This window comes from Artibeus jamaicensis, unplaced genomic scaffold, assembly GCF_021234435.1.
Source record: "Artibeus jamaicensis isolate MK-2021 breed Jamaican fruit bat unplaced genomic scaffold, CSHL_Jam_final scaffold_1689, whole genome shotgun sequence".
NCBI classification, from domain to species: Eukaryota; Metazoa; Chordata; class Mammalia; order Chiroptera; family Phyllostomidae; genus Artibeus; species Artibeus jamaicensis.
The window spans coordinates 2,666,226-2,685,616 of record NW_026522029.1 but is presented as its reverse complement, the minus strand read 5'-3'; the positions used below and the strand labels follow the sequence as shown (position 1 = coordinate 2,685,616).

Here is a 19,391-nt window from a genome sequence, read left to right as displayed (position 1 = left end):
GGCCACAAGGAGTCTTGGATAGGTGTATGTAGCATCCCTTGTACACTTTTCTCCAGATAAGCCATTCTTTACTGAAGTCCCTGCCTTTTTCATTTAATAGTTATGATTTAATTGTGCTTCCAATTTCTTGCCTAATCTGTCACCTCCAGAATATGACCTGACCAGAAGGCCAACAGTCCAGTAATGCCAGCCTTTGGACACCAAGCCTGCGATTTCCTGGTGACAGCCAACTGACCAGGACCCTGTAAGGTCCTTCTGCTTGCAGGAAGGACTTCCTCCGTGCTGCACCCCCCCCCCTCCTCTTTCAGGGTACCCCTGACCCCAAGGGTAGGTAGGACAACATCCATGTCCAGCCAGAAGTAGTTACAAGAAGATGAGACCTTCATCCATTGTCCTTTATATGATTCCAGAAGGAGAAAGGAATCTCAGAACCCCTCCCTAACAGTAAATCACAGGAGGAGAAAAATGATGAGGAAAGAAACCTCATTAATGCTCTGAATCCAGGGTAAGGGGGGACCTGTACGTTCCTAGGAGAGAAATGTTGCTACTATGTTAATCAGTCAGAGATCATAGCAAAGAAAGTTAAAGAAATCGGAGAGAATATAAACCGCTGCACCAAAGAAACAGAAAGTTAGAATGAGAGAAATTAGGGACTAAATCCCCAGGCCTGGCTCCAGTAGACGCTACCCTTCCTTGGGCTGCTAATCATACTTTTCTTAGGTTTAAGCTTCAGCCCCTGTATACTATGGACTGTAGTCCAGAATCTAGAAGCTACAGTAACTTGCAAAACAGCTGCCAAGATCCTGTCCTTCCAGCGGCATCATTATCAGAAGATACCCCAAGATATATAGGCCAGCCTTGTAGTGATGCTAGACCAGTTAATGGTACTGTCAGGCATCAAAAGCGGGGAGATGTAGCAGGACACCTGCTTAGACAAGCCCAGACAAGTCAGAAGGACACAGTCCGTTTGCTGAGCCACCAAGATAAGGAGGGGTGAGCAACTAAGTAAGAAGTAAGAACAAAAAAATATTGTATGACTCTATCAGCAGCCCTGCTTTCTCAGCAGCCCTGCTTTCTTGCTTCTGTAAACCTGCTTCTGCCACGTAGGCTTAGTAAAATCACTTCCGCATGCCACACTATATAAACAAGCCCCTGCCTGAGCTCAGGACCCAGAATTTGGAGACTGCCTCCTCTGGGTCCATATGTGTAAATAAAGTTCCACTCCGTACACCTGAAAGCGGCTGGGTTGTTTTCTGTAACAATAGCAGCATGCTCAAAATATTTTTAATAACGCTCGTGTGGTTAGCGTTGGGGTAAAATTGGCATGCAGGTTATCTAGCCCAGTTATGAACATCCGGGCCGATGGCAGAGAGGCATCATTACAGTGTGAGCGGAAGGACGTTAGGCTCCACCCACCCTGGAAGAAGCCCCATCAGTGAAGCCAGTACTTGGTAGGTGCTGTCCAGTATCATTCACTTGCTGTACAATGGAGGTAATTCATATGTAAAGCCCGTTAGCCCTTTGTAATATGTGTAGCAATTACTTTTCCCAGTTTGCTTTTTATCTTCGAATTTGCTTATAGTACTTTCACCATATGAAAGTTTAAAACTTATGTAGCCAAAATTACTGAATTATCTCTCAGCTGCAGGATTTTATGTCTCTTGCTGAGAGAAGCCTTCACTTTAGAATTACAAAGATAGTCATCTTTTTTTTTTCCTAGGATATTTACAGTTACATTTGTTACATTGCCATTTTTGTTCCCTCTTGGATTTTAGTGTAAAAGCAGTGACCCCCATTCCTAAGTGCCCTGGGACAGAACCCAGACGAGGATCAGGCGTAGGGAGGTACTGAGTGGGCCAGCCCTCTCTGCACGGGTGGGGGTCTGAACTGGCCGCGTTCGAATGCCAGATGCACCTGTGACTGTAAACCTGCAGTGAGGGACGCAGGCCACTGAAGGTCACTGGGAAAGTGGAGGATTCAGACTTGAACTGGGCCTTGAATGATCTTTAAAATTTTTTTTTTTAAGATCTTATTTATTTATCTTTAAAAAGGAAGGGAAGGAGAGAAGAAGAGAAACATCAATGTGTGGTTGCCTCTTGTGAGTCCCCTGCCAAGTCCCCTGCCAGGAACTGGCCTGCAACCCAGGCATGTGCCCTGACTGGGAATCGAACTGCAATCATGTGGTTCACAGGCCCGCACTCAATCCACTGAGCTATGCCAGCCAGGACTGAATGATCTTTAAAATTTGAACAGAGAAAAGGACAAGGAAGTAAGTGTTCCAGGCTGCACACAGAAGTGTGGTTATAGGAATAAGCCCCGTGGCCACAAGAGTGGACTAATGATTGCTGTTATTAAGTTCTTGCTATACATGTGAAGATGCATTTGATCTTCACAGTGACCAAATGAGGTAGGTAGGGTGTTTTTGTTTTTGTTTTTACCATTTTACAGAAAAGTAAACTGTCACAGGGGCCAGTTAAATAAGGTGTCTTTGTTTTGGAGCTAATTATGTGATAGGGCTAGGATTTGAACCAACAGTATGGTTGTAGAATCTGGGAGAATCCCGGCCTGGATCGTGATGCTGGGTTGGACAGTCAGCCTTTAGTAAGAAGGGAGGATTCACCTTCTGATGGAGAGAATTAAAGAGGTCCGGCTTCCACTAGCCGGTTTCTTCATCACTGTGGTTTGTAACCTGTGTCCTGGAAAATAATGACTATACTGCAGAAATCACATTGTTCTTCACAGTGGAATCAGTCTTTGCTTTCTCTGTGAGAATGCAGTTCTGCTGCTTTCTTTGTTAATTTACAGTTTCATGCACACAGCAAGCTTTTTAACCTAAATAAAAACCACTCCAGATCTGTCTTAATAACAATGTGAGATAAAGCGTTTCTAGCGCTGTGCCCAGCGCAGGGATGCTCAGTATGCAGTGTTTTCTGCTTTCTCCAGTCTTTCCCATCTCCCGAAAGTCCGCATGGCTTGGGCTTTAAAGTAGATACTATTTATGACATATTCTTTCAGTAGAGATTTCGAGTGCTAAATACACTTTAAACAACAGCAGCAATTTGTTCTTGATTTATTTTGATAAGTAGTAGTGCTCCCTCATAGTAGCCAGTACTTTGAATTTTTATGCATTCAAAGCACCTCAAAATTTATTATACATGTTCAATGTTATATCCTGTTGTGAGAAAAAGAGACCAATGCACTTTTTTTGAAGTTGTGGACTTGAAAGGGAAAGCTGTGTTTGTATAGGAGGGGGATGGATACTTTAACTATTTTCTTTTTAGTTTTATTTTTGTGGAACACTTGTCTGTCTTGTGCTTTTCATCTTTGTTTACATGTCCAGGTAAAGTAAAGGCCTCAAGGGATCGACACCTGCTCAGGATTCGTTTTCAATTAGGACTCAGACTGTTAAGACTCATGTTGAGTATCACAGGATTCGTTTAAGAAGTTAGAAGAAGAACAAGAAATTAAAGAGAAAGAAGAAATTTATGTAGGTAAAATTGAATTTAATGAGTTAGAAAACAGTAAAACAAGAATAAAATCTAGCCTCTAAATGATCAAGGATAACAGAGAAAGCACTAATACACAATATGATAAGTCATTTCCCTCCTGGTGTATTGAAACACACGTGAAATGACATGTGTGTAAGGTAATTTGTTGTGACATTGCTTTTACTAGTAAAGGATTGGTAACAACCAGTGTCCATCCAGGGGGGTCTGGTTGAATAAATGATGGAGCATCTACATAGCAGCTGTGTATGAAGCTGTGCAGCTGTGAAATATGTACAAGGGGGACCCTAAAAAAACTGGAATTTTCTTCTGGAGGGCAGGCCCTTTGTAGCACAAGCTTCCTTTGCTAGGTCAGCGCCAGTTTTTGACAAAAAAAAATGCACTAGCACTGTTCCCCACCTATTCTATTCCCCCCAATCTTGCTCTGGGGTGACTTTTTTTGTTTCCCTGGATGAAAAAAATCCTCAAAGGAAAACATTTTGCTGCTGTGGAAGAGTCGAAACAAAAAAAAAATGACAAACACTAAAAGGCATCAAGATCGATGTGTTCAAAAACTGTTTTGAGCCCTGGCTGGTGTAGCTCAGTGGATTGAGCGTGGGCCTGTGAAGCAAAGGGTTGCCGGTTCGATTCCCAGTCAGGGCACATGCCTGGGTTGCAGGCCAGGTCCCCAGTGGGGGACACATGAGAGGCAACTACACATTGATGTTTCTGTCCCTCTCTTTCTCCTTCCTGTCCCCTCTCTCTAAAAATAAATAAATATATTCTTAAAAAACTGTTTAGAACAGTGGAAAAAAGTCTTGAAAAGTGTATTGCATCAAATGAAGAATACTTGGAATATGACTGAAGTTTAAACATATAAGAATAAATACACAATTTTTAATAAATACTGGGATTTTGGGTCCCCCCTTGTATGTAAAATATGTATAGGGTATGGTGAAGGGGGTGCTTTTCATTGCCATTTTATAGTTTTTGATAGAATACATTGCCTACAACTAACACATTTAAACAACTAAGTAAAATGTACATGTTTAAAGTTTTATTTAACTGATTAAAATCTTTGAGGAGTTATTTCAGTCAACAAAAAAATTAATTGATCCAGTTTTTTCCAGCAATACTTAACTATGAGGTAAGACATTATTCAAAATAAAGAGATCATATGTGGTTGTAGCCTTCCAGCTGTTAAAAATACAGTGAGGGAGCCGGGTCCAAACGTAATACAACCCAGTACAACAGAAATGCAAACGCGGGGCAATGGCTGAAGACCAAGGGACTGTGACAAAACCCCTCGAAGGAGGAATGACTTGAACGGGATGTTGAGGGACCTGAAAGACTTTAATAGCCTGTGATGCAGGGGAATCGGGGGCAAACAGGGAGGCAGATGAATCCTTTGGGCAGAGGCGGTGCACACACGGAGTCTGGTAGGCCCGAGAAAGCACCGCTGGATGGGAGAATGGGGCGGTGCAGCCATTTCCGCGTAGCTGGAGTGCAGGCTGTTCGCGTGTGCGGGGACCAGCCTGTGCTGGGATGGAAGACTCTGTCTTTCTCGCTAATGGGAGATCGCGGACGCGTAGGAAAGGAGCCGGATGGAGCCTTGGAGCCTTGCTGCTCAGCAGCTGCAACAGTGACCGGCTCCGGCTCGTCTTGTCCCATCCATACCTATTCCCGCCATATTTTGAAACAGATCCCAGATAACGTGATTTCCTCTATAAATATTTTAGTATGTAGCTATAAAAGGTGTGGGCTCTTTTTTGTTTTTTAAACTGCTTTGAGTATAAATTTCAATTAGAGTCATGAATATCGTAAATAGTTTATTTTTTAGTTCAAGGTCCAAATAAGGTCTACATATTGCAACTGGTTGATATTTCTTTTAAGTCTCTTAACTTTCCACTCCATTATTTTTTCTCTTGTAGTTTATCTGCGGAAGGGACCAAGTTGTTTGTCATAGAGCAGTTCCCACTTTCAGGATTTTGCAGATGACATCTGTGTGGTCTGGCTTTACATGTTTCCCTGCTCTTTGCACGTCTTGTAAATTGGTCGTTGGATCTAGGGGTTTGACCAGATCGGTTAATTTTTGTTACTCGTGGTTTGGCCTAGTATTCTGTCTGTTTTTAGCTTTGTAGGTAGCATTGCCGCTGCCCGTCGGGGACACGTAAGGTCTGGGTATCGCTCTCTTTTCTGACTTTAGCAGCTGCTGCTGGTCGGTGTCTTCCCCTCAGTCACTCTGTACTGAGTGAAAAGAGTGAGTCGGTGCATGCACCCCGGTTACCGAGACGCCTCCGTTCCATTTTCAGCCCTTGCAAGTATCTGGGCAGTACAGGATTCTTAATAGTACATAGGAGAGTAATTGGTTTCAAGTGACCTTTCAAAACCAATATCAAGTAGTTGTAAAATGTTTTCTTGGATTAAAAACAAGTTTATCTCTGGTGTTAATGGATTTTCACAGCTGACTATTTGTGTTTTACTCCTCATTAGACTGTTCTTCCGGTGCGTTAGAAGTAAGACGGAGAGGAAACAATGGTGTGGATGTATCCCTTGGCAGGTAGGAGTTATTCGCCTGTTTTCAAACGTGCTAGGTCAAGACTTTAATCTGTGCCCTCACCTGAGAAGACCTTGAAATACAATCTAAATTACATGGTCCTCATCATGCTGTCTCTGAAAGGCAGTTCTTTTCTTTAAGGAAGGTAGACTTCATTGGGACTTGTAATTCAAAAGACTACTTGGTTATATTCAAGATTTAATTATCTGTTTCCTATTTCATTTACCTAAATATTTCCTGGGGCCTTAAATGTAGTCAGTATTCTCCTAATTAGGGAAAAATTTAATATACTTGACTAACTTCAGCATCTTTTTACAGACTGATATCTATCTCCTTGATGTTGGTAAATGAAGCCAAGTATAATTCATAAACTTCCAGAATATGAAAACTGGGAAATATCCTACACATCTCCATTATGTGAGAAACTAGACTGAGGGGGGGCGATGAGGCTTGTTTCAATGCAGGGGTAGCCTGAACTTATGATTCTAGACTCCTGCAGTGAAAGCTTCCTCAAGCTGAATCAAGTAAGCATGGGCCTTACTTTGGTTTGGGGAAAAGCTCTTCTTGAGAGAACAGTTTCTCGTGAAAAGTACCCACTGTGGGCGTTGCCATGGGAAAGGCACTCTGACTTCAGCGCTGCATTCCACCGAGGCCTGGGAAGGCAGGGCTCGTGGCCAGGAGGCACCAAGCAGCGAAACCGCTGTTGAGAAGCTAATACTTCATGAGTTTGCCTTGTGGTCTTTTCTAGAGGCAGAGATGGTCCCAGGCGTGTTCTGAAATATTAGACTGTTTCCATTTCCTCTGGAAAAGGACATTGTAGATACAGAGTTTGCATTCATATATTAAAATCATGTTCTTTGTCCTGTAGGATCCTAATTCCAAAGAGCATTCTGTAACCAGTAATTCCCAGCGTGCACCTGAGCCATTTCATTACCCTTCCGTCCAGCAGAGAAACCCGTTCAAGGTACTTGACAAGAATCAAGAACCATCTCTCTGGAAACAGTTGGTCAAAGGTGAAGAGAAGGAAAAGATGGCTGATAAGAATCAAAGGGAAAAGGGAGACCGGCTCCTGGATCAAAAGAAGGAACAGAGGCCTGACTCTAACTACCGGCTGGAGAAAGATCTCTCCCCTGGCCTGGCGGTAGAAAAACCTGCAGGTCAAGAGCAGCCACAAGGGAAAACAACAGAGCTTTGGTGCGAAGTCAAGGAGATTGAAGGGAGGCACAAAAGGAACCTTTCTGAAATTAAATCCAAACAGTGCCATGGGAATGAGCTGAGAAAACCCTCTGCTTCTGCTCAGGAGAAATCAAAGGGAGAGAATCACTATGTCCAAAAAGAATCAGCACCTCTGAGAGAAAAGGAAACCAAGCCTTTACCTCAAATTGTTCGCAGCCAGAACCCACGGAACAAGCCCCTGGAAGGAGAACACCTCGGCAGGGAGCAGCCCAAGAGCTGGGAGGCTAGAGAAACAAAGGCAAAGGACGAGCGGAGCGCGCAGGCCTCCCGGAAGACGCTGCTCCAGGGCCATTTCCAGGCTCAGTCGCAGGCCCGCCACGTACCTGCTCCTAAAGGACCAGCCGCCCAGTCCACGCGACCGGCTGCAGGGCCCTCCCTGGGGCAGCGGCAAGAAGCGGACACAGACAGTGGTGACAGTGAGGAAGATGACGTGGTTTTTGTTTCCTGTCAGCCAGGGAGCTCCTCACTCTCAGACCCGACTCCGGACCCACGGAAGAAGGAGAACCTTCAGCCCCCTGGTCAAACCGGGCAAAGAAAAATGTCTCCGGTCCCAGGGGTTTCCAGGAAGGCGGAGCCTTTAGACCCAGCAGCCCAACGTGTGCACCTCATGACCCAACTGAAGCAAAAGAAGGTAACTGCTGACTCGTGCTTTGGTCGAGGGTCAGCGCTCTGCTCGCTGTGGGCAGCTGGGGACTCCACGCACGCGTGAAAGGTGTTCGTGTGAGCGCAGTTTTATCAGTGGGCGTTTATATTCTCAGGATTGGTAAGTCAGCTAGGTTTGGGGTTGTTTTATTTAAGTTTTGGTTTTCACATATAGTTAAAAGCCCATAATTTCAGAGTTTTAGCACTGGGGGTATTTTAATCTGAAGTGTTCGTTGTACTTCTAACAACTTGAGCGGAGCGATCCTTATTGGACCTGGTTTTCAGAGCACACTGGCATCGGCGAACATCCAGGTTCTTCCAGACAAAGGTCAGAAGCTGCTCATTCAGATCCAGGAGCTGGAGGCCGCACTCAGCGCGCTCACCCTCTCCCCGGAGCAAGGTAAACTGGGCTGTGCCCCAGAGCTTCACAGGGGACTTTCAGGGAGCCATCGTGGTAAAGAATGTCAGTCCATTCACCTTCCCATTTTCGTCTCTGCTTCCGAGTGTCCTTTTAAATTACACCTGCAATTTATCAAAGCTTTCTCCTATTTCCCGTGGTCCCAACTGCCCTTCCTGTCGTTTTATGCACCTGTTTAAACGCCACACTCTGTAGGAAGCCTTCCCCAGCTCATCGGAAGGGTGGTCATCCCACTCTCTCTTGTCCTCACCTTATACCTCTACTTTTCTGAACTTGAATCAGTTCTTCCCATGTTTTTCGAACAGGCACTGATGAGAAGAGTAACACTCAAGTACCACCGCAGAGTAACTTCACCAAAACGACCTCTGACCCGCCCCACTTGGTGCCAGCCAAACCCCTGCAGGGTCAGGATCTGCAGCCTCTGGGTTCCCTAGGACTGACGGCTGCCTGGCAGGCAGCCGCTGGGCAGTCCAGTAAGGGCTGTGGAGGTAAGACCCAGGGGCCTGGCCCTGGTGGGAACAGCTGTACCTCTAGGGTCAGATTCTGACTAGCGGACATCTTTGTGCACACATGAAGGTGAAAGCCACTCCTGAGTTGTGAGAGAGATTGTGATGCTCAGCTGAGCTTTGCACAGTGTTACTTAGATCTCTTTGAGGGCAGGCACTGTGTCTGCCTTGTTCACCAACCTTGATCACTTGATCACTCAGCCCAGTGGCCGGCACATAGGAGTCATCTAGTAAATGTGAATGAAAACTTGAACTCACGTCACGTTGAAATAGGTAGGTCAGCAGATATGCCTGTCTTCCGTATGTGCGTATGTTAAGGCAGAGCAGAGGAATGACCTGATGGAAGATTGATAGCCAGTAGACCCGCCAAGAACAGTGATACCCTATATAGCTGCGTGTTCCCATCCTGAGCTTTGCAGAAAACAATGAATTCAGCAGTAACTGCAGAATGAAAATCCCAAGTAGAACGCCAGGTATGTAACAGGATGGGTTGGAGTGCTCATCCTGAGATGGGAGTTCAGGTCGGCGGGCAGTGACCAGCAAAGCAGAAGCTAGTTTTCTCCCGAATGAGAGCAGCTAGAGGTGGAGAAAGGGAACCGGAGAGAAGAACGTGAACAGGGAGAAAAGGAAGACGGGGGCGGGGAAAGTTGAGCAGTAGTTCACGAGGCGGGATACACTCCGTGTCAGGTGAAGCCAAGGTCATTCTAAAGGGGACAGAGACAGTGTACTTGTTAGAGTAGCACAGTGGTCGCAGCTGCGCAGGACTGGTCTGAGAGTGTCACTCTGTTACGGCATCGTCTGTCCTCACAACGTGACCGAGTCACCTCGAGGACAATTAAATTATGTTAGATTATTAAGGTCAGAAAGTACGTAATCTGTTTTGGGAGAACTTTCATTAAAATAGCTTTCCTTTTGAAAACATTTTAACATTTAAAGGGTTTCACGTTTATTGGTGTAGAATCCTCTTATTTGAATACTTCATTCCTAAAATTGAACAACCAGCTGAGGTGCTGGCATTTGTTAAGTAGCTTCACTAGAAGTTCTCGAGCCTGAGTGGGCTACCAGCGTGAAGCGTGTCCCGGTGAAGGGCAGCCAGCTTGCACCGTGCCCTCCAGGGTGGTCTCTGTCTGCCTAAACCCCACCCTGCCCGGCCTTTTCTGTCACCGACTCCTCTTTGTGCCCAGCCCAAGGGACCTTTTCTTTCTAAAACACTGATGTCATTCCTTTTCCTCTGCTACATCTTCAAAGCTGGAAAAAAAACCCTACTAAAAATATGATAGGTTATCTTATTTTTTCATTTTACTTTCTATTATTTTATCCCTTATTACGTGATTTGAAGAAAAGAAACAGAAAATGGGAATAGAGGAGCCTGTGGGCTAGGAGAATCTGGAGGCAAGAATGGTTAACCCTAATGTGTGTCAGCTCTAATTAAAAGTAAATTTAAAAAACGAATATTTAGTCCATTCAGCTCCATTGTTTGGCAAATAAGGACCTGCCCGTTTGCAGCTGTCGCCAGGACGTGGCACTCGTGCACCTTAGGTCACACCTGTCTGTCCGCAGGTCCCGTGAACCAAGATCGCCTTCACTCGGTGTGGAAAGTCACAGGTGAAGCCATCGATGAGCTGCATCGATCGCTCGAGTCGTGTCCCGGGGAGACGGCCGTGGCAGAGGACCCAGCTGGGTTGAAGGTGAGCCAGAGCGTGTCCTGTGACAGTGCCCACGAAGAGGGTGGCCGCTGCGAGACGGCTCAGCACAGTGCCATTGTGATGTGTTTCCTGGAGATAATGCTTTAGTGGCTTCCCTGGCACTATTTTCTGTTTAACAGTGAAAAATGAAAAGCATTTTTTCTTACAGTCATCAAGTTATACAGTTGCCCTTGAACAGTGTGGTTTGAGCTGCTTACCACTTATAGCAGGATCCACTTACACTTAAAATGTGCATTTAAAGGCACCCACATAGTTCAGATCTGCAGTGGTTAAGGGTCAGCTGTGTTTTCGATGTGTGGTTGGGAATTCCTATGCAGAGGGCTGGTTATAAGTTACATGTGGGTTTTGACTACATGGGCATCGGGGCTCCCAACCTCCTCATTGTTCAAGGGTCAGCTCTCCATTGTCTGTAGCAGCGACGGGTCTACTAATGGCCTTCGGTAGGAGCCAAAAGGATACAAAGGAATCGCTGCTCTTAAAGAACTAGTGGGGGTGAAAGTGCAGATACAAAACACATGAAACAATTAGAAAGTGACTTGAAGACAGAGAGAAATGTGCATTGTGAGGTACTGTAGGCTGCATACCAAGTACAAAAGGCATTCCAAATAAAGGGAAGTCACTCTAGGTCAGTAATGTCTGGTTGCCTGCCTACCTTCTGCCTTGAAGGGCCTGAGGGTAGCTGGGAGGACTCCCCCGTTAGAGGAAGTGGCGGTTCGAGGAAATAGACAGATGGGTGTGAGTAAGTGGTGACAGGGTGCCATCGGGACCCGAGCAGGGAGCGGCAGAGTTACTGAACAAGGAAGGCTCTCTGGCTGCGGAGCCTGGCGTTGGAGAGGGAACTCACCTCACACCAGCTCAAGAGATAGGGAATCACTGTAGAAACTGGAGCAGGTGCGTTTTATGAGGATTATTTTTATCATGGAGTACAAGATAAATAGGAGTAAGAAAAGACTAGAGAGAGGGGGGCCATTTAAAGGGATGTTGAAAATTATGGCCCAGCCTATGGCAGGCTGGGAAGTTGGCTACAGGGAGGAGAGTGCAATTGAAGAGATTGTAAGACGAAAACGACAGAATGGCTGGTGAAAGCAGGCTGAGCAGTCAGAGGTGTAGGCTGCAGCAGCAGAAGCTGACTTTGGCTGATTAAACAGACAAACCAGGACTCTCACTTGAGGGCGAGAGAGGGGGCTCTCGATAGACATGCTGGACAACCGGCATCAATCACACTGTTTTGGGCAGAACAGGCCAGATGGATACCACAGGTGACGGTGGGGTCAAGGACTTCATGATGAAAACAGCTGCTTTCTAGACAGCTAGAATATTAGGAGGATTACTTATAGAAAAGAAAAGAGTAGAATGTGGCATCCAAGTAGGCGGATACAGGATAACTTCTCATGAGGCATTTATACTTAACTTTCGGACATTCCCTTTTTCAGGTCCCTTTGCTGCTGCACCAGAAGCAGGCGTTAGCCTGGTTACTATGGCGAGAAAGTCAGAAGCCACATGGAGGAATTCTGGGTAAGTCTGGGATTATGGAAGGAGCCAACACATACATTCTTGTATTGTTTCATCTGATCCTCTCAACAACTCTGTGGGGTTGTTGCCCTCTTCTACAGATGAGGAAGCTGAAATTAAGAAGGCTTAAGGAACATGCTCAGGATCCTTAGGATTGGTCAGGTCTTGGCTGCAGGCTGTGGAAGCCCACTCTGGCCCACTAAGTAGAGCCGGAGTTCATTCTGCATGGCCCACAGAATCTCTGGGAGGTGCAGAGTGGCAGGTTGGAGACTAGACTTCTAGGAGCAATGGCCAGAGCCAAGCAATAGCCAGTGTCTTGGGGAAACCGTCATGGATACTTTGCTCCATCAGGCACTGCCACCCCAAAATCAGACACTTCTGTGTCCATCCCTTCCTGCAGAAAAGGTTTCTCAGGGAGACTCTTCTCAAGTTGCTTACACCCAAATCGAAGTTCACGCGAGCATGTGGTCTGTGGAGCCAGGTCGTGTTGCCGGTGCCTTAGCTGCAGGGAGCCTGGGAAGCATGTGTTTCAGGCTCCGCATCTGGGTCTCATCAGACTAAGGTTTTCCAAGTTGCTCAATTTCTGGAAACCATGACAAATGCCCACTATGGCTGCACAGCATGTAGTCATACTCATGGCTATAAAGTATTACAAAATAAAAATAATAAAACAGTAGTTCTGATTTGATACAAATCAAAATCAGCAAAGGGGAAAGTGCAGGCACGGGCTTCCAGAGGCCTTTTCCAGGGGAGACACACAGGACGTAGTTAATTCCCAGCCGTGAGAAGTGACAGCACAGGTTAAATGTTGCCAACCGGGGAGGCTTGTTGTAGATTCGGTGCCCAAGGTATTTACTGAGGGCTTGTTGCATAGGCAGCTTCAGCCTGGGATGTACGTAGATTCCATACTCGCAGAAGGAAAGCCGGTGTTCAGCATAAAGCATGTTGTTTGTACAAACAGGCTAAGCACAGTCGGCCACTCTTGTCAGTTCGAGTTCCCAGACGCCAGTCACGGGCCCACCTTGGAAGCAGGGATTTCGGTGGATGGCCATGTGCCTCTTTTGCTGCACAGCCGCAGAGCCAGCGTCTGACCAGAATTCCCACTGAGGCACTATACTTGAGTGATTATTCAAACTGTTGAAGTGGGGCTAATACTTCACAGGGTATTAACAGTATATTAGAGGAGTTCAGTGACTGGCACACTGATAGTTCTAAAGGATTGTTCATTTCGGTCTCTCTCTGATGAATAAATTAAGGGAATGGAGGACTGTTTTGAGTTAACCGCAACTCCAGAAATGTGGAAGCACCAGCAAGATAGGTACCAGGACGTTCCTTTTCTTGGAGCTGAGTTGATTCTTTGCCCTACGTAGTCACCTCTCCTGGTGTTATTTTTCTTTTCCAGCGGATGACATGGGATTAGGAAAGACCCTGACAATGATTGCGCTCATCCTGACCCAGAAGAGCCGAGAGGAAAACAAAGAAAAGGACAAAAACGTGGCCTTGACTTGGCCTTCCAAAGATGGTATTCAGGTCCCTTCTTCGCCCGCTGTCTCCTTCATTGTTTGAGCCAGCGGAGAGTAGGAACTCTTAAGCTACAAAAGCACAGCTTTGGCCATGTTGAATCAATCTGTTGGAAGTAGTGTTAGACTACTTTCCTGTGGTATCATTTCTCATGCCAAGTATGCTTTTTAAGTGATCCTTTTTCTTTTTTAATATCAACTTAGCATGACCTGTCAGTGGAAAAATGTTACGGAGAAAGCTAAGGCTCTAGAAAATGTAGTCTAAATATAATGATTGTTTTTATTAATGTTGAGGAAATAACTACAGGATAGATCCAAATTAGTTTATGTATTATTTTTTAAGGAGGATCTGTCACAAATTCAGACTTCAGCCACAAGAGCAGAAGTTGTTTTCCATGTTTCTGAAATTTCAGAAGTTTCCAGATGCTAGGCAATTGCTCTTTTATTTCAACCTCTTTTTAAAATATAAGGATTACATTACCATATAAGTACTTTAAAAGTCCTGTGTGTTATTTAGAGACACCACCACATGCAGGCTGCCGTGCACACAAGGACATTTCTCGGTTGGTTAGATAGTTAAAAATCTGCGGCTGCCAGCTCCCAGGGCCTCCGATGACCGCTGTTGCCGCTGGGTCCAGTGTTCCTGTGTGGGGTGGCAGCATGCGTGTGCACGCACACACACCCGTGCACATGTGCACACACGCAGGGGCGAGGGGCAGTGGTACAAACATTTCACTGGCTCCGAACTAACGTTTGCTCATCTGAGAGGGTTTTGTACTTATATTTTATTTTTATAAATCTATTTTTTAAAGATTTTATTTATTTATTTTTAGAGAGGGGGGTGTGTCCTGACTGGGAGTCAAACATGACCTTTTGGTTCACAGTGTGGCGATCAATCCACTGAGCCACACCAGCCAGGGCTGTTGTGTAGATGTAATTAGTTATGCTTTTCAGAAAAAAATAATACTCTCCCATAGAGCCCAGGACGAGTTAGGCTATGATCTAACCTCTACCTTCTAGCCACTGAAAGTGCACTGTTGTTCTTCTCGAACCGAGGTCGTGAATTGCCCACTTTCATCTCTCTGTTTAGACTCTTCCTGTCTGACAACTTTATAGGGGTAAATATGAAGTGATTAAGTGTTGGGAGTTAAAAGGCCATATATTCTATTTCCTTCTACTACAAGCTATGCGTAGAAATAAGAGCAGCGGTTGTTAAAATATTGATTGAAGGAATAGTCAGTTGAGTGGAAGAGAGTGCCTCTAAGAAGTTAAATGCTATTTCAAGGGTGTAACTAGGTGTTGATTTTTTCCCCCCTCTCAAGATTCCACTGAGTTTGTTTCCCGTGGAACACTTATCATCTGTCCTGCTTCCCTGATCCATCACTGGGAAAAGGAGGTGGAGAAACGTGTGAGCAACAACAAACTAAGCGTCTATCTGTATCACGGGCCAAATCGGAATCAACGTGCCAAAGTGTAAGTGCAGAAACAACGCAGTCACTAGGAGGTGCTCAGCACCTTGGCTTAAGAGACCATATAACGGCACCTGCTTTCCCAGAGGTTTCCTTTAATTGGCACTCTCATCACCAAATGACCTTCACTTGTATCAAGAGACGCCCCTTGAGAGAAAATGGAGCTCTTTTGCTACATGCTTGTCGCTGCCCACAACAAAAAGCCGCCACCCGCGCAGGCCTGAGACGCCTGAGGTGTCCACCAGGTAGCACAGCATTCCCTGGTAGACCAGGCCATGTCCCAGTTATCTGATGATTGTGAACTTCAGACTCCACACAGACATTCCTGTTAGTGTGACCGAAAGTAGCCCGGTCTTACAGGGCACCTCGATAGAATACTAATGATCAGTTGATGCAGGTTGATTATAATTTTATGACTTTTTCATACATGAATCATCTAAGAAGCTTAAGTTTCAAGAGTTTAGGGTTAGCCCTTATGAATGCTTGAGGAGGAATGATCAGGAAGGAGGAAAGAAAATGTTTCCTCGGCTGTTAATTGGAGTCCTAGTCTTTGCCTTTTGGATTTAAAGAAATATTGTGTTGTTGTTCCTGATTGTGATATGAGGGTCTGGGTTGAATACTTGCTGAGCTAGTTAAGAACAGAGTTGTTTCTGCTTCTCTCCCCCACCTCTGATAGTGGGTATTTTATCTCCTGACGAATGGGAAGTAACTTCTCAGGGGTGAATTGCCTGATTGGTGACCCTGACAACACCCACTCTCGTGACCGAGAGACCCTTCAGCAAACTGAGGGCGTCAGGGCAGCCCACACGCTTCTGCAGGAGAAACGGCCTGCCTTTGCTCTAGACTTTTATTTAGAAATGAACTGCATCTCACTGGGTTTGCACTTTGATTATACCTGGTTTGGTATTGAGAGTGTACCAGCTGGCCAGTTGGACTCATTCTCAGTTACACTTTATATGATCCGAAGACCACATGTACTTATTGCTGCCCAGCTGAATCAGTCGTGTCGTTTTATCAAAAGTGTGGCTGGAAGTTCTCTCAGTTGCACAGTATTAAGCTTATGTGGAAAAAGATTTCTTCCTTTTATTAAGAATCTTCACATGTAGAGAGTGTAGGCAAGGTAAACTAAAAGTTTACAGCATGATTCTACCCAAATGTCAAAGCTAGATCATGGGTTTTTACAAATCCATTACAACAGAGAGGAGAAAGCATTAATGATGAAAGGCAGACTGCTTTGAGAGTCTCTTACTTAAGCATCTCTGGGACTTAAGCATCATCTACATCAAATCATTACTAGATGTCAGTTCCTTTCCCTGCATCCTGTACCTGCCAGATATTATCGGGGTTAATTCGAGCTCAGCTGGTTTTCCTTTATGACTCATTGGAAGGGAAGAGGGAGGCTGTCCTAATTATAGTCAACAGACTGTAAAAATGATCAGCAGTAAGAGATAAGGAAGCCATGTGAGTCAAGTTTGCTCTCCAGAATTACAGGTGTGAATGAAAGCATAAATGAATGAATTCTGCCATCTATCCTTCAGCCACAGGCATTTTTATATAAAGAGATCAACTCTGCCTCTTGCTGTCAGTCACAGAGGGACCGTTTACCATTTGCTTTGTGTTGTATCTACACAGCCTCTCCAAATACGACATTGTCATCACCACCTATAGCCTTCTGGCCAAGGAGATCCCCACCAAGAAGCAAGAGGGAGACGTCCCGGGCACAAGGCTCAGTGTGGAGGTGAGGCTGGGGCTGCCTCCTTGAACTTGGGTCTTGTCACGGCACTGGCGGTAGCAGAGGCACCGCCTCTGAGGTCAGGAATGTCCTAGTCGGGCCACCCGTGGAAACGAAGAGCTCCCTGTCCCTTTTATTCTAGATGACCTCCTCATTGATAAAGAGTGAGGTTTGGCACAGTATCTAGCTGTTTTATTTTTAAAGATTTTATTTACTTTTGGTGGGGGAAGAGGGAGAGAAACATCAGTGTGTGAGAGATACATCGATTGGTTGCCTCTTGCACGCCCCCAACTGGCATGTGCCCTGACTGGGAATTGAACCAGTGACCTTTTCAGTTTGCAGGTGGACACTTAATCCACTGAGCCACACCAGCCAGGGCTTGCTTTTTTTTTTTTTTCTTTTTAATAACTAATGATAACTACATTGCAATTGTGATGGTCATCACATAATTTTAAGAAAGCCTCACTTGTTGCAATTTTTATTTTGGGGCCTATGGGGTATACTCTCAGGATATGTTTTATATTTATATTAAAATACTAGTCTTTTATACTAGTATTTTGGTATTAGGCCTCTCTCCACCTCTGAGGAGAAGGGGCTGAAATAATAAGGCTACAAATGAAAGCCAAGGGAAGATCCCCAGTGTTTGCCTGTGCGCCCAGGAGAGTCTCAGTTGTCCAGGGCAGAGACTTGATTGCATACGCTGACTGTGGGCTCTTTTGTTCTCCTGAAAATATAGCGTAGCTCCAGGAACTTGTCTTTAACATACGTTTTTGTAATAGAATATTCGCAGATTTATGTATTTGGGGAGATCTCTGGAATGGAGACGTGACCAACTCTGACTTTTTGCAGATGATTAACTTTGCAGATCCCTCAGTGGCTCCTCATTGCTTTCAGAATAAAATTTTTATGTGATGTTTTAGGCTTTTTATGACTTTGTCCTGCTTGCATGTCCCTCTTCACCTACACCCAGCCCTGCCTGTGGCACCTCTGGCTCTGCTGTACTGAGTGAGGGTGTGCCCTGCTCTGCCCGCCACGCACTGTCGAGCTGCTGTGCCTTTGTTCTCCCTCTAAACGGAACACTTTGCCTCCTCGCTGGGTTAAATGCATCTCCTGTGCTTGCTTATGTCACAGCACTCCATCCGTTCAGTGAATGTTGAGCTGCTGTTTCAGGAATTAGGGGTACAGCAGTGAACAGGAGGGGTCCCTGCGGTCTGTGCTGAATTATGCACCGGGACTCCCTGTGTGTACCTGCGCTGCAGGTATCTCGACGCTTGCTCTTGTCCCCTGCTGGACTGTGAGGGTAGGAACTGTCCTTTTGTCTGGCTTAGCATCTTACATATAAAAATAGACTTCCAGTACATTTTTAGTGAATTTTTTTGTGAACTTTGTAAATAGTTTATTGAATGAGTGAATTTGCAGGCCGTAGTCCCAACCCATAGCCGTTGCTCAAAAGTGGGTTGAAAGAATAAATGAGAACTCAAATTAGAAAATATTTTATTGTTAAGCATCTTAAGCTCAGGGATTGGGGCTCTCGAGTGACTTATTTGTGCCCACTGAGAGTTTCCGCTCTTGGTTTCTTAACCTTGGTGCTTTTTCAGTGCCCCTCAAACCTGAAGGTGAGAGCGGGTCCTCAGGGCTTGTTTGTTATCTCCCCTTATCTTCTCGGAGGCGTGTGCGTTTTCCCACAGTGTTGCTGGTTTCACGGGTCTTTCTTCCAGGGCGTCTCAACACCTTTGCTTCGAGTCGTCTGGGCGCGGATCGTCCTGGATGAAGCACACAATGTGAAGAACCCCCGGGTGCAGACCTCCATAGCCGTGTGCAAGCTACAGGCCCGTGCCCGGTGGGCCGTCACTGGGACCCCCATTCAGAACAACCTGTTGGACATGTACTCCCTGCTGAAGTGAGCAGCCTCTGGGGCCGAGCACCTATGTAGCCTGTCAGTGACCCTTCTCAATTTTCTCCTGTCTCCCGATAAAGCCCTGGTGCGTGCCCATCTATCTCCTGCAGCAGATGGCAAGCCTGTCGACCTTTAAAGGGCAAAAGAATTAATATTTATGGGGAAAATGATCCGTTGATTGGCTGATATAGGACTTTGATTACATTCAGCCACTATGTATGGAAAAAACATAGGACAGATTACATTAAAGGAAACAATTAAATTGAAGTCATTTTTCTTCAGTTCAGTAAATGTTTTTTGGCTATTTCTTCTTTAAAGCATGTGACCAAGGGTCAGGACTACAATTTATTTGAAGCAAACAGACAAGAATTCTGATTTAAAAATACTTTCTTTTATTAAAGTCAGCTCATAAGAGGATATGGAATTTCTTTGCTAGCCTTTGAAGCTTCAGGAATAAATTCTAGCTATTGGTCGTATGTCCTGTTGTGATGACACAGACATTGTTAATGGGGAAATTCACATTTTTATATTGCAGTTTTCGTTATTGACCTGGGTCCTTTTGATCTGGTTAGCAGAGCTTTGCTATGAAACTCACTTTATAAAATGATGGGATGACAGACGTAACAGAAAACCTGATTTGTTTTTTATCTGACATCTTTCTTTGAACCTTTTACTCCATCCTCCCCTACTTCTCCTTTCCTACTCTCTGTC

General features: G+C 45.2%; 1 protein-coding gene across 1 annotated transcript in view; it reads left to right on the top strand.

The window, feature by feature from the left end:
- The window catches only part of TTF2 (transcription termination factor 2), a 40,696-nt gene that overhangs the window by 10,172 nt on the left and 11,133 nt on the right, over positions 1–19,391 (top strand). Inside the window, exons 4-13 of the mRNA XM_037135116.2 lie at positions 5,979–6,045; positions 6,911–7,909; positions 8,206–8,320; positions 8,644–8,826; positions 10,405–10,532; positions 11,984–12,065; positions 13,465–13,584; positions 14,905–15,055; positions 16,684–16,789; positions 18,502–18,683. Of these exons, the coding sequence (XP_036991011.2) occupies positions 5,979–6,045; positions 6,911–7,909; positions 8,206–8,320; positions 8,644–8,826; positions 10,405–10,532; positions 11,984–12,065; positions 13,465–13,584; positions 14,905–15,055; positions 16,684–16,789; positions 18,502–18,683 (2,133 nt within the window). The remainder of the gene's footprint in view (positions 1–5,978; positions 6,046–6,910; positions 7,910–8,205; positions 8,321–8,643; positions 8,827–10,404; positions 10,533–11,983; positions 12,066–13,464; positions 13,585–14,904; positions 15,056–16,683; positions 16,790–18,501; positions 18,684–19,391) is intronic.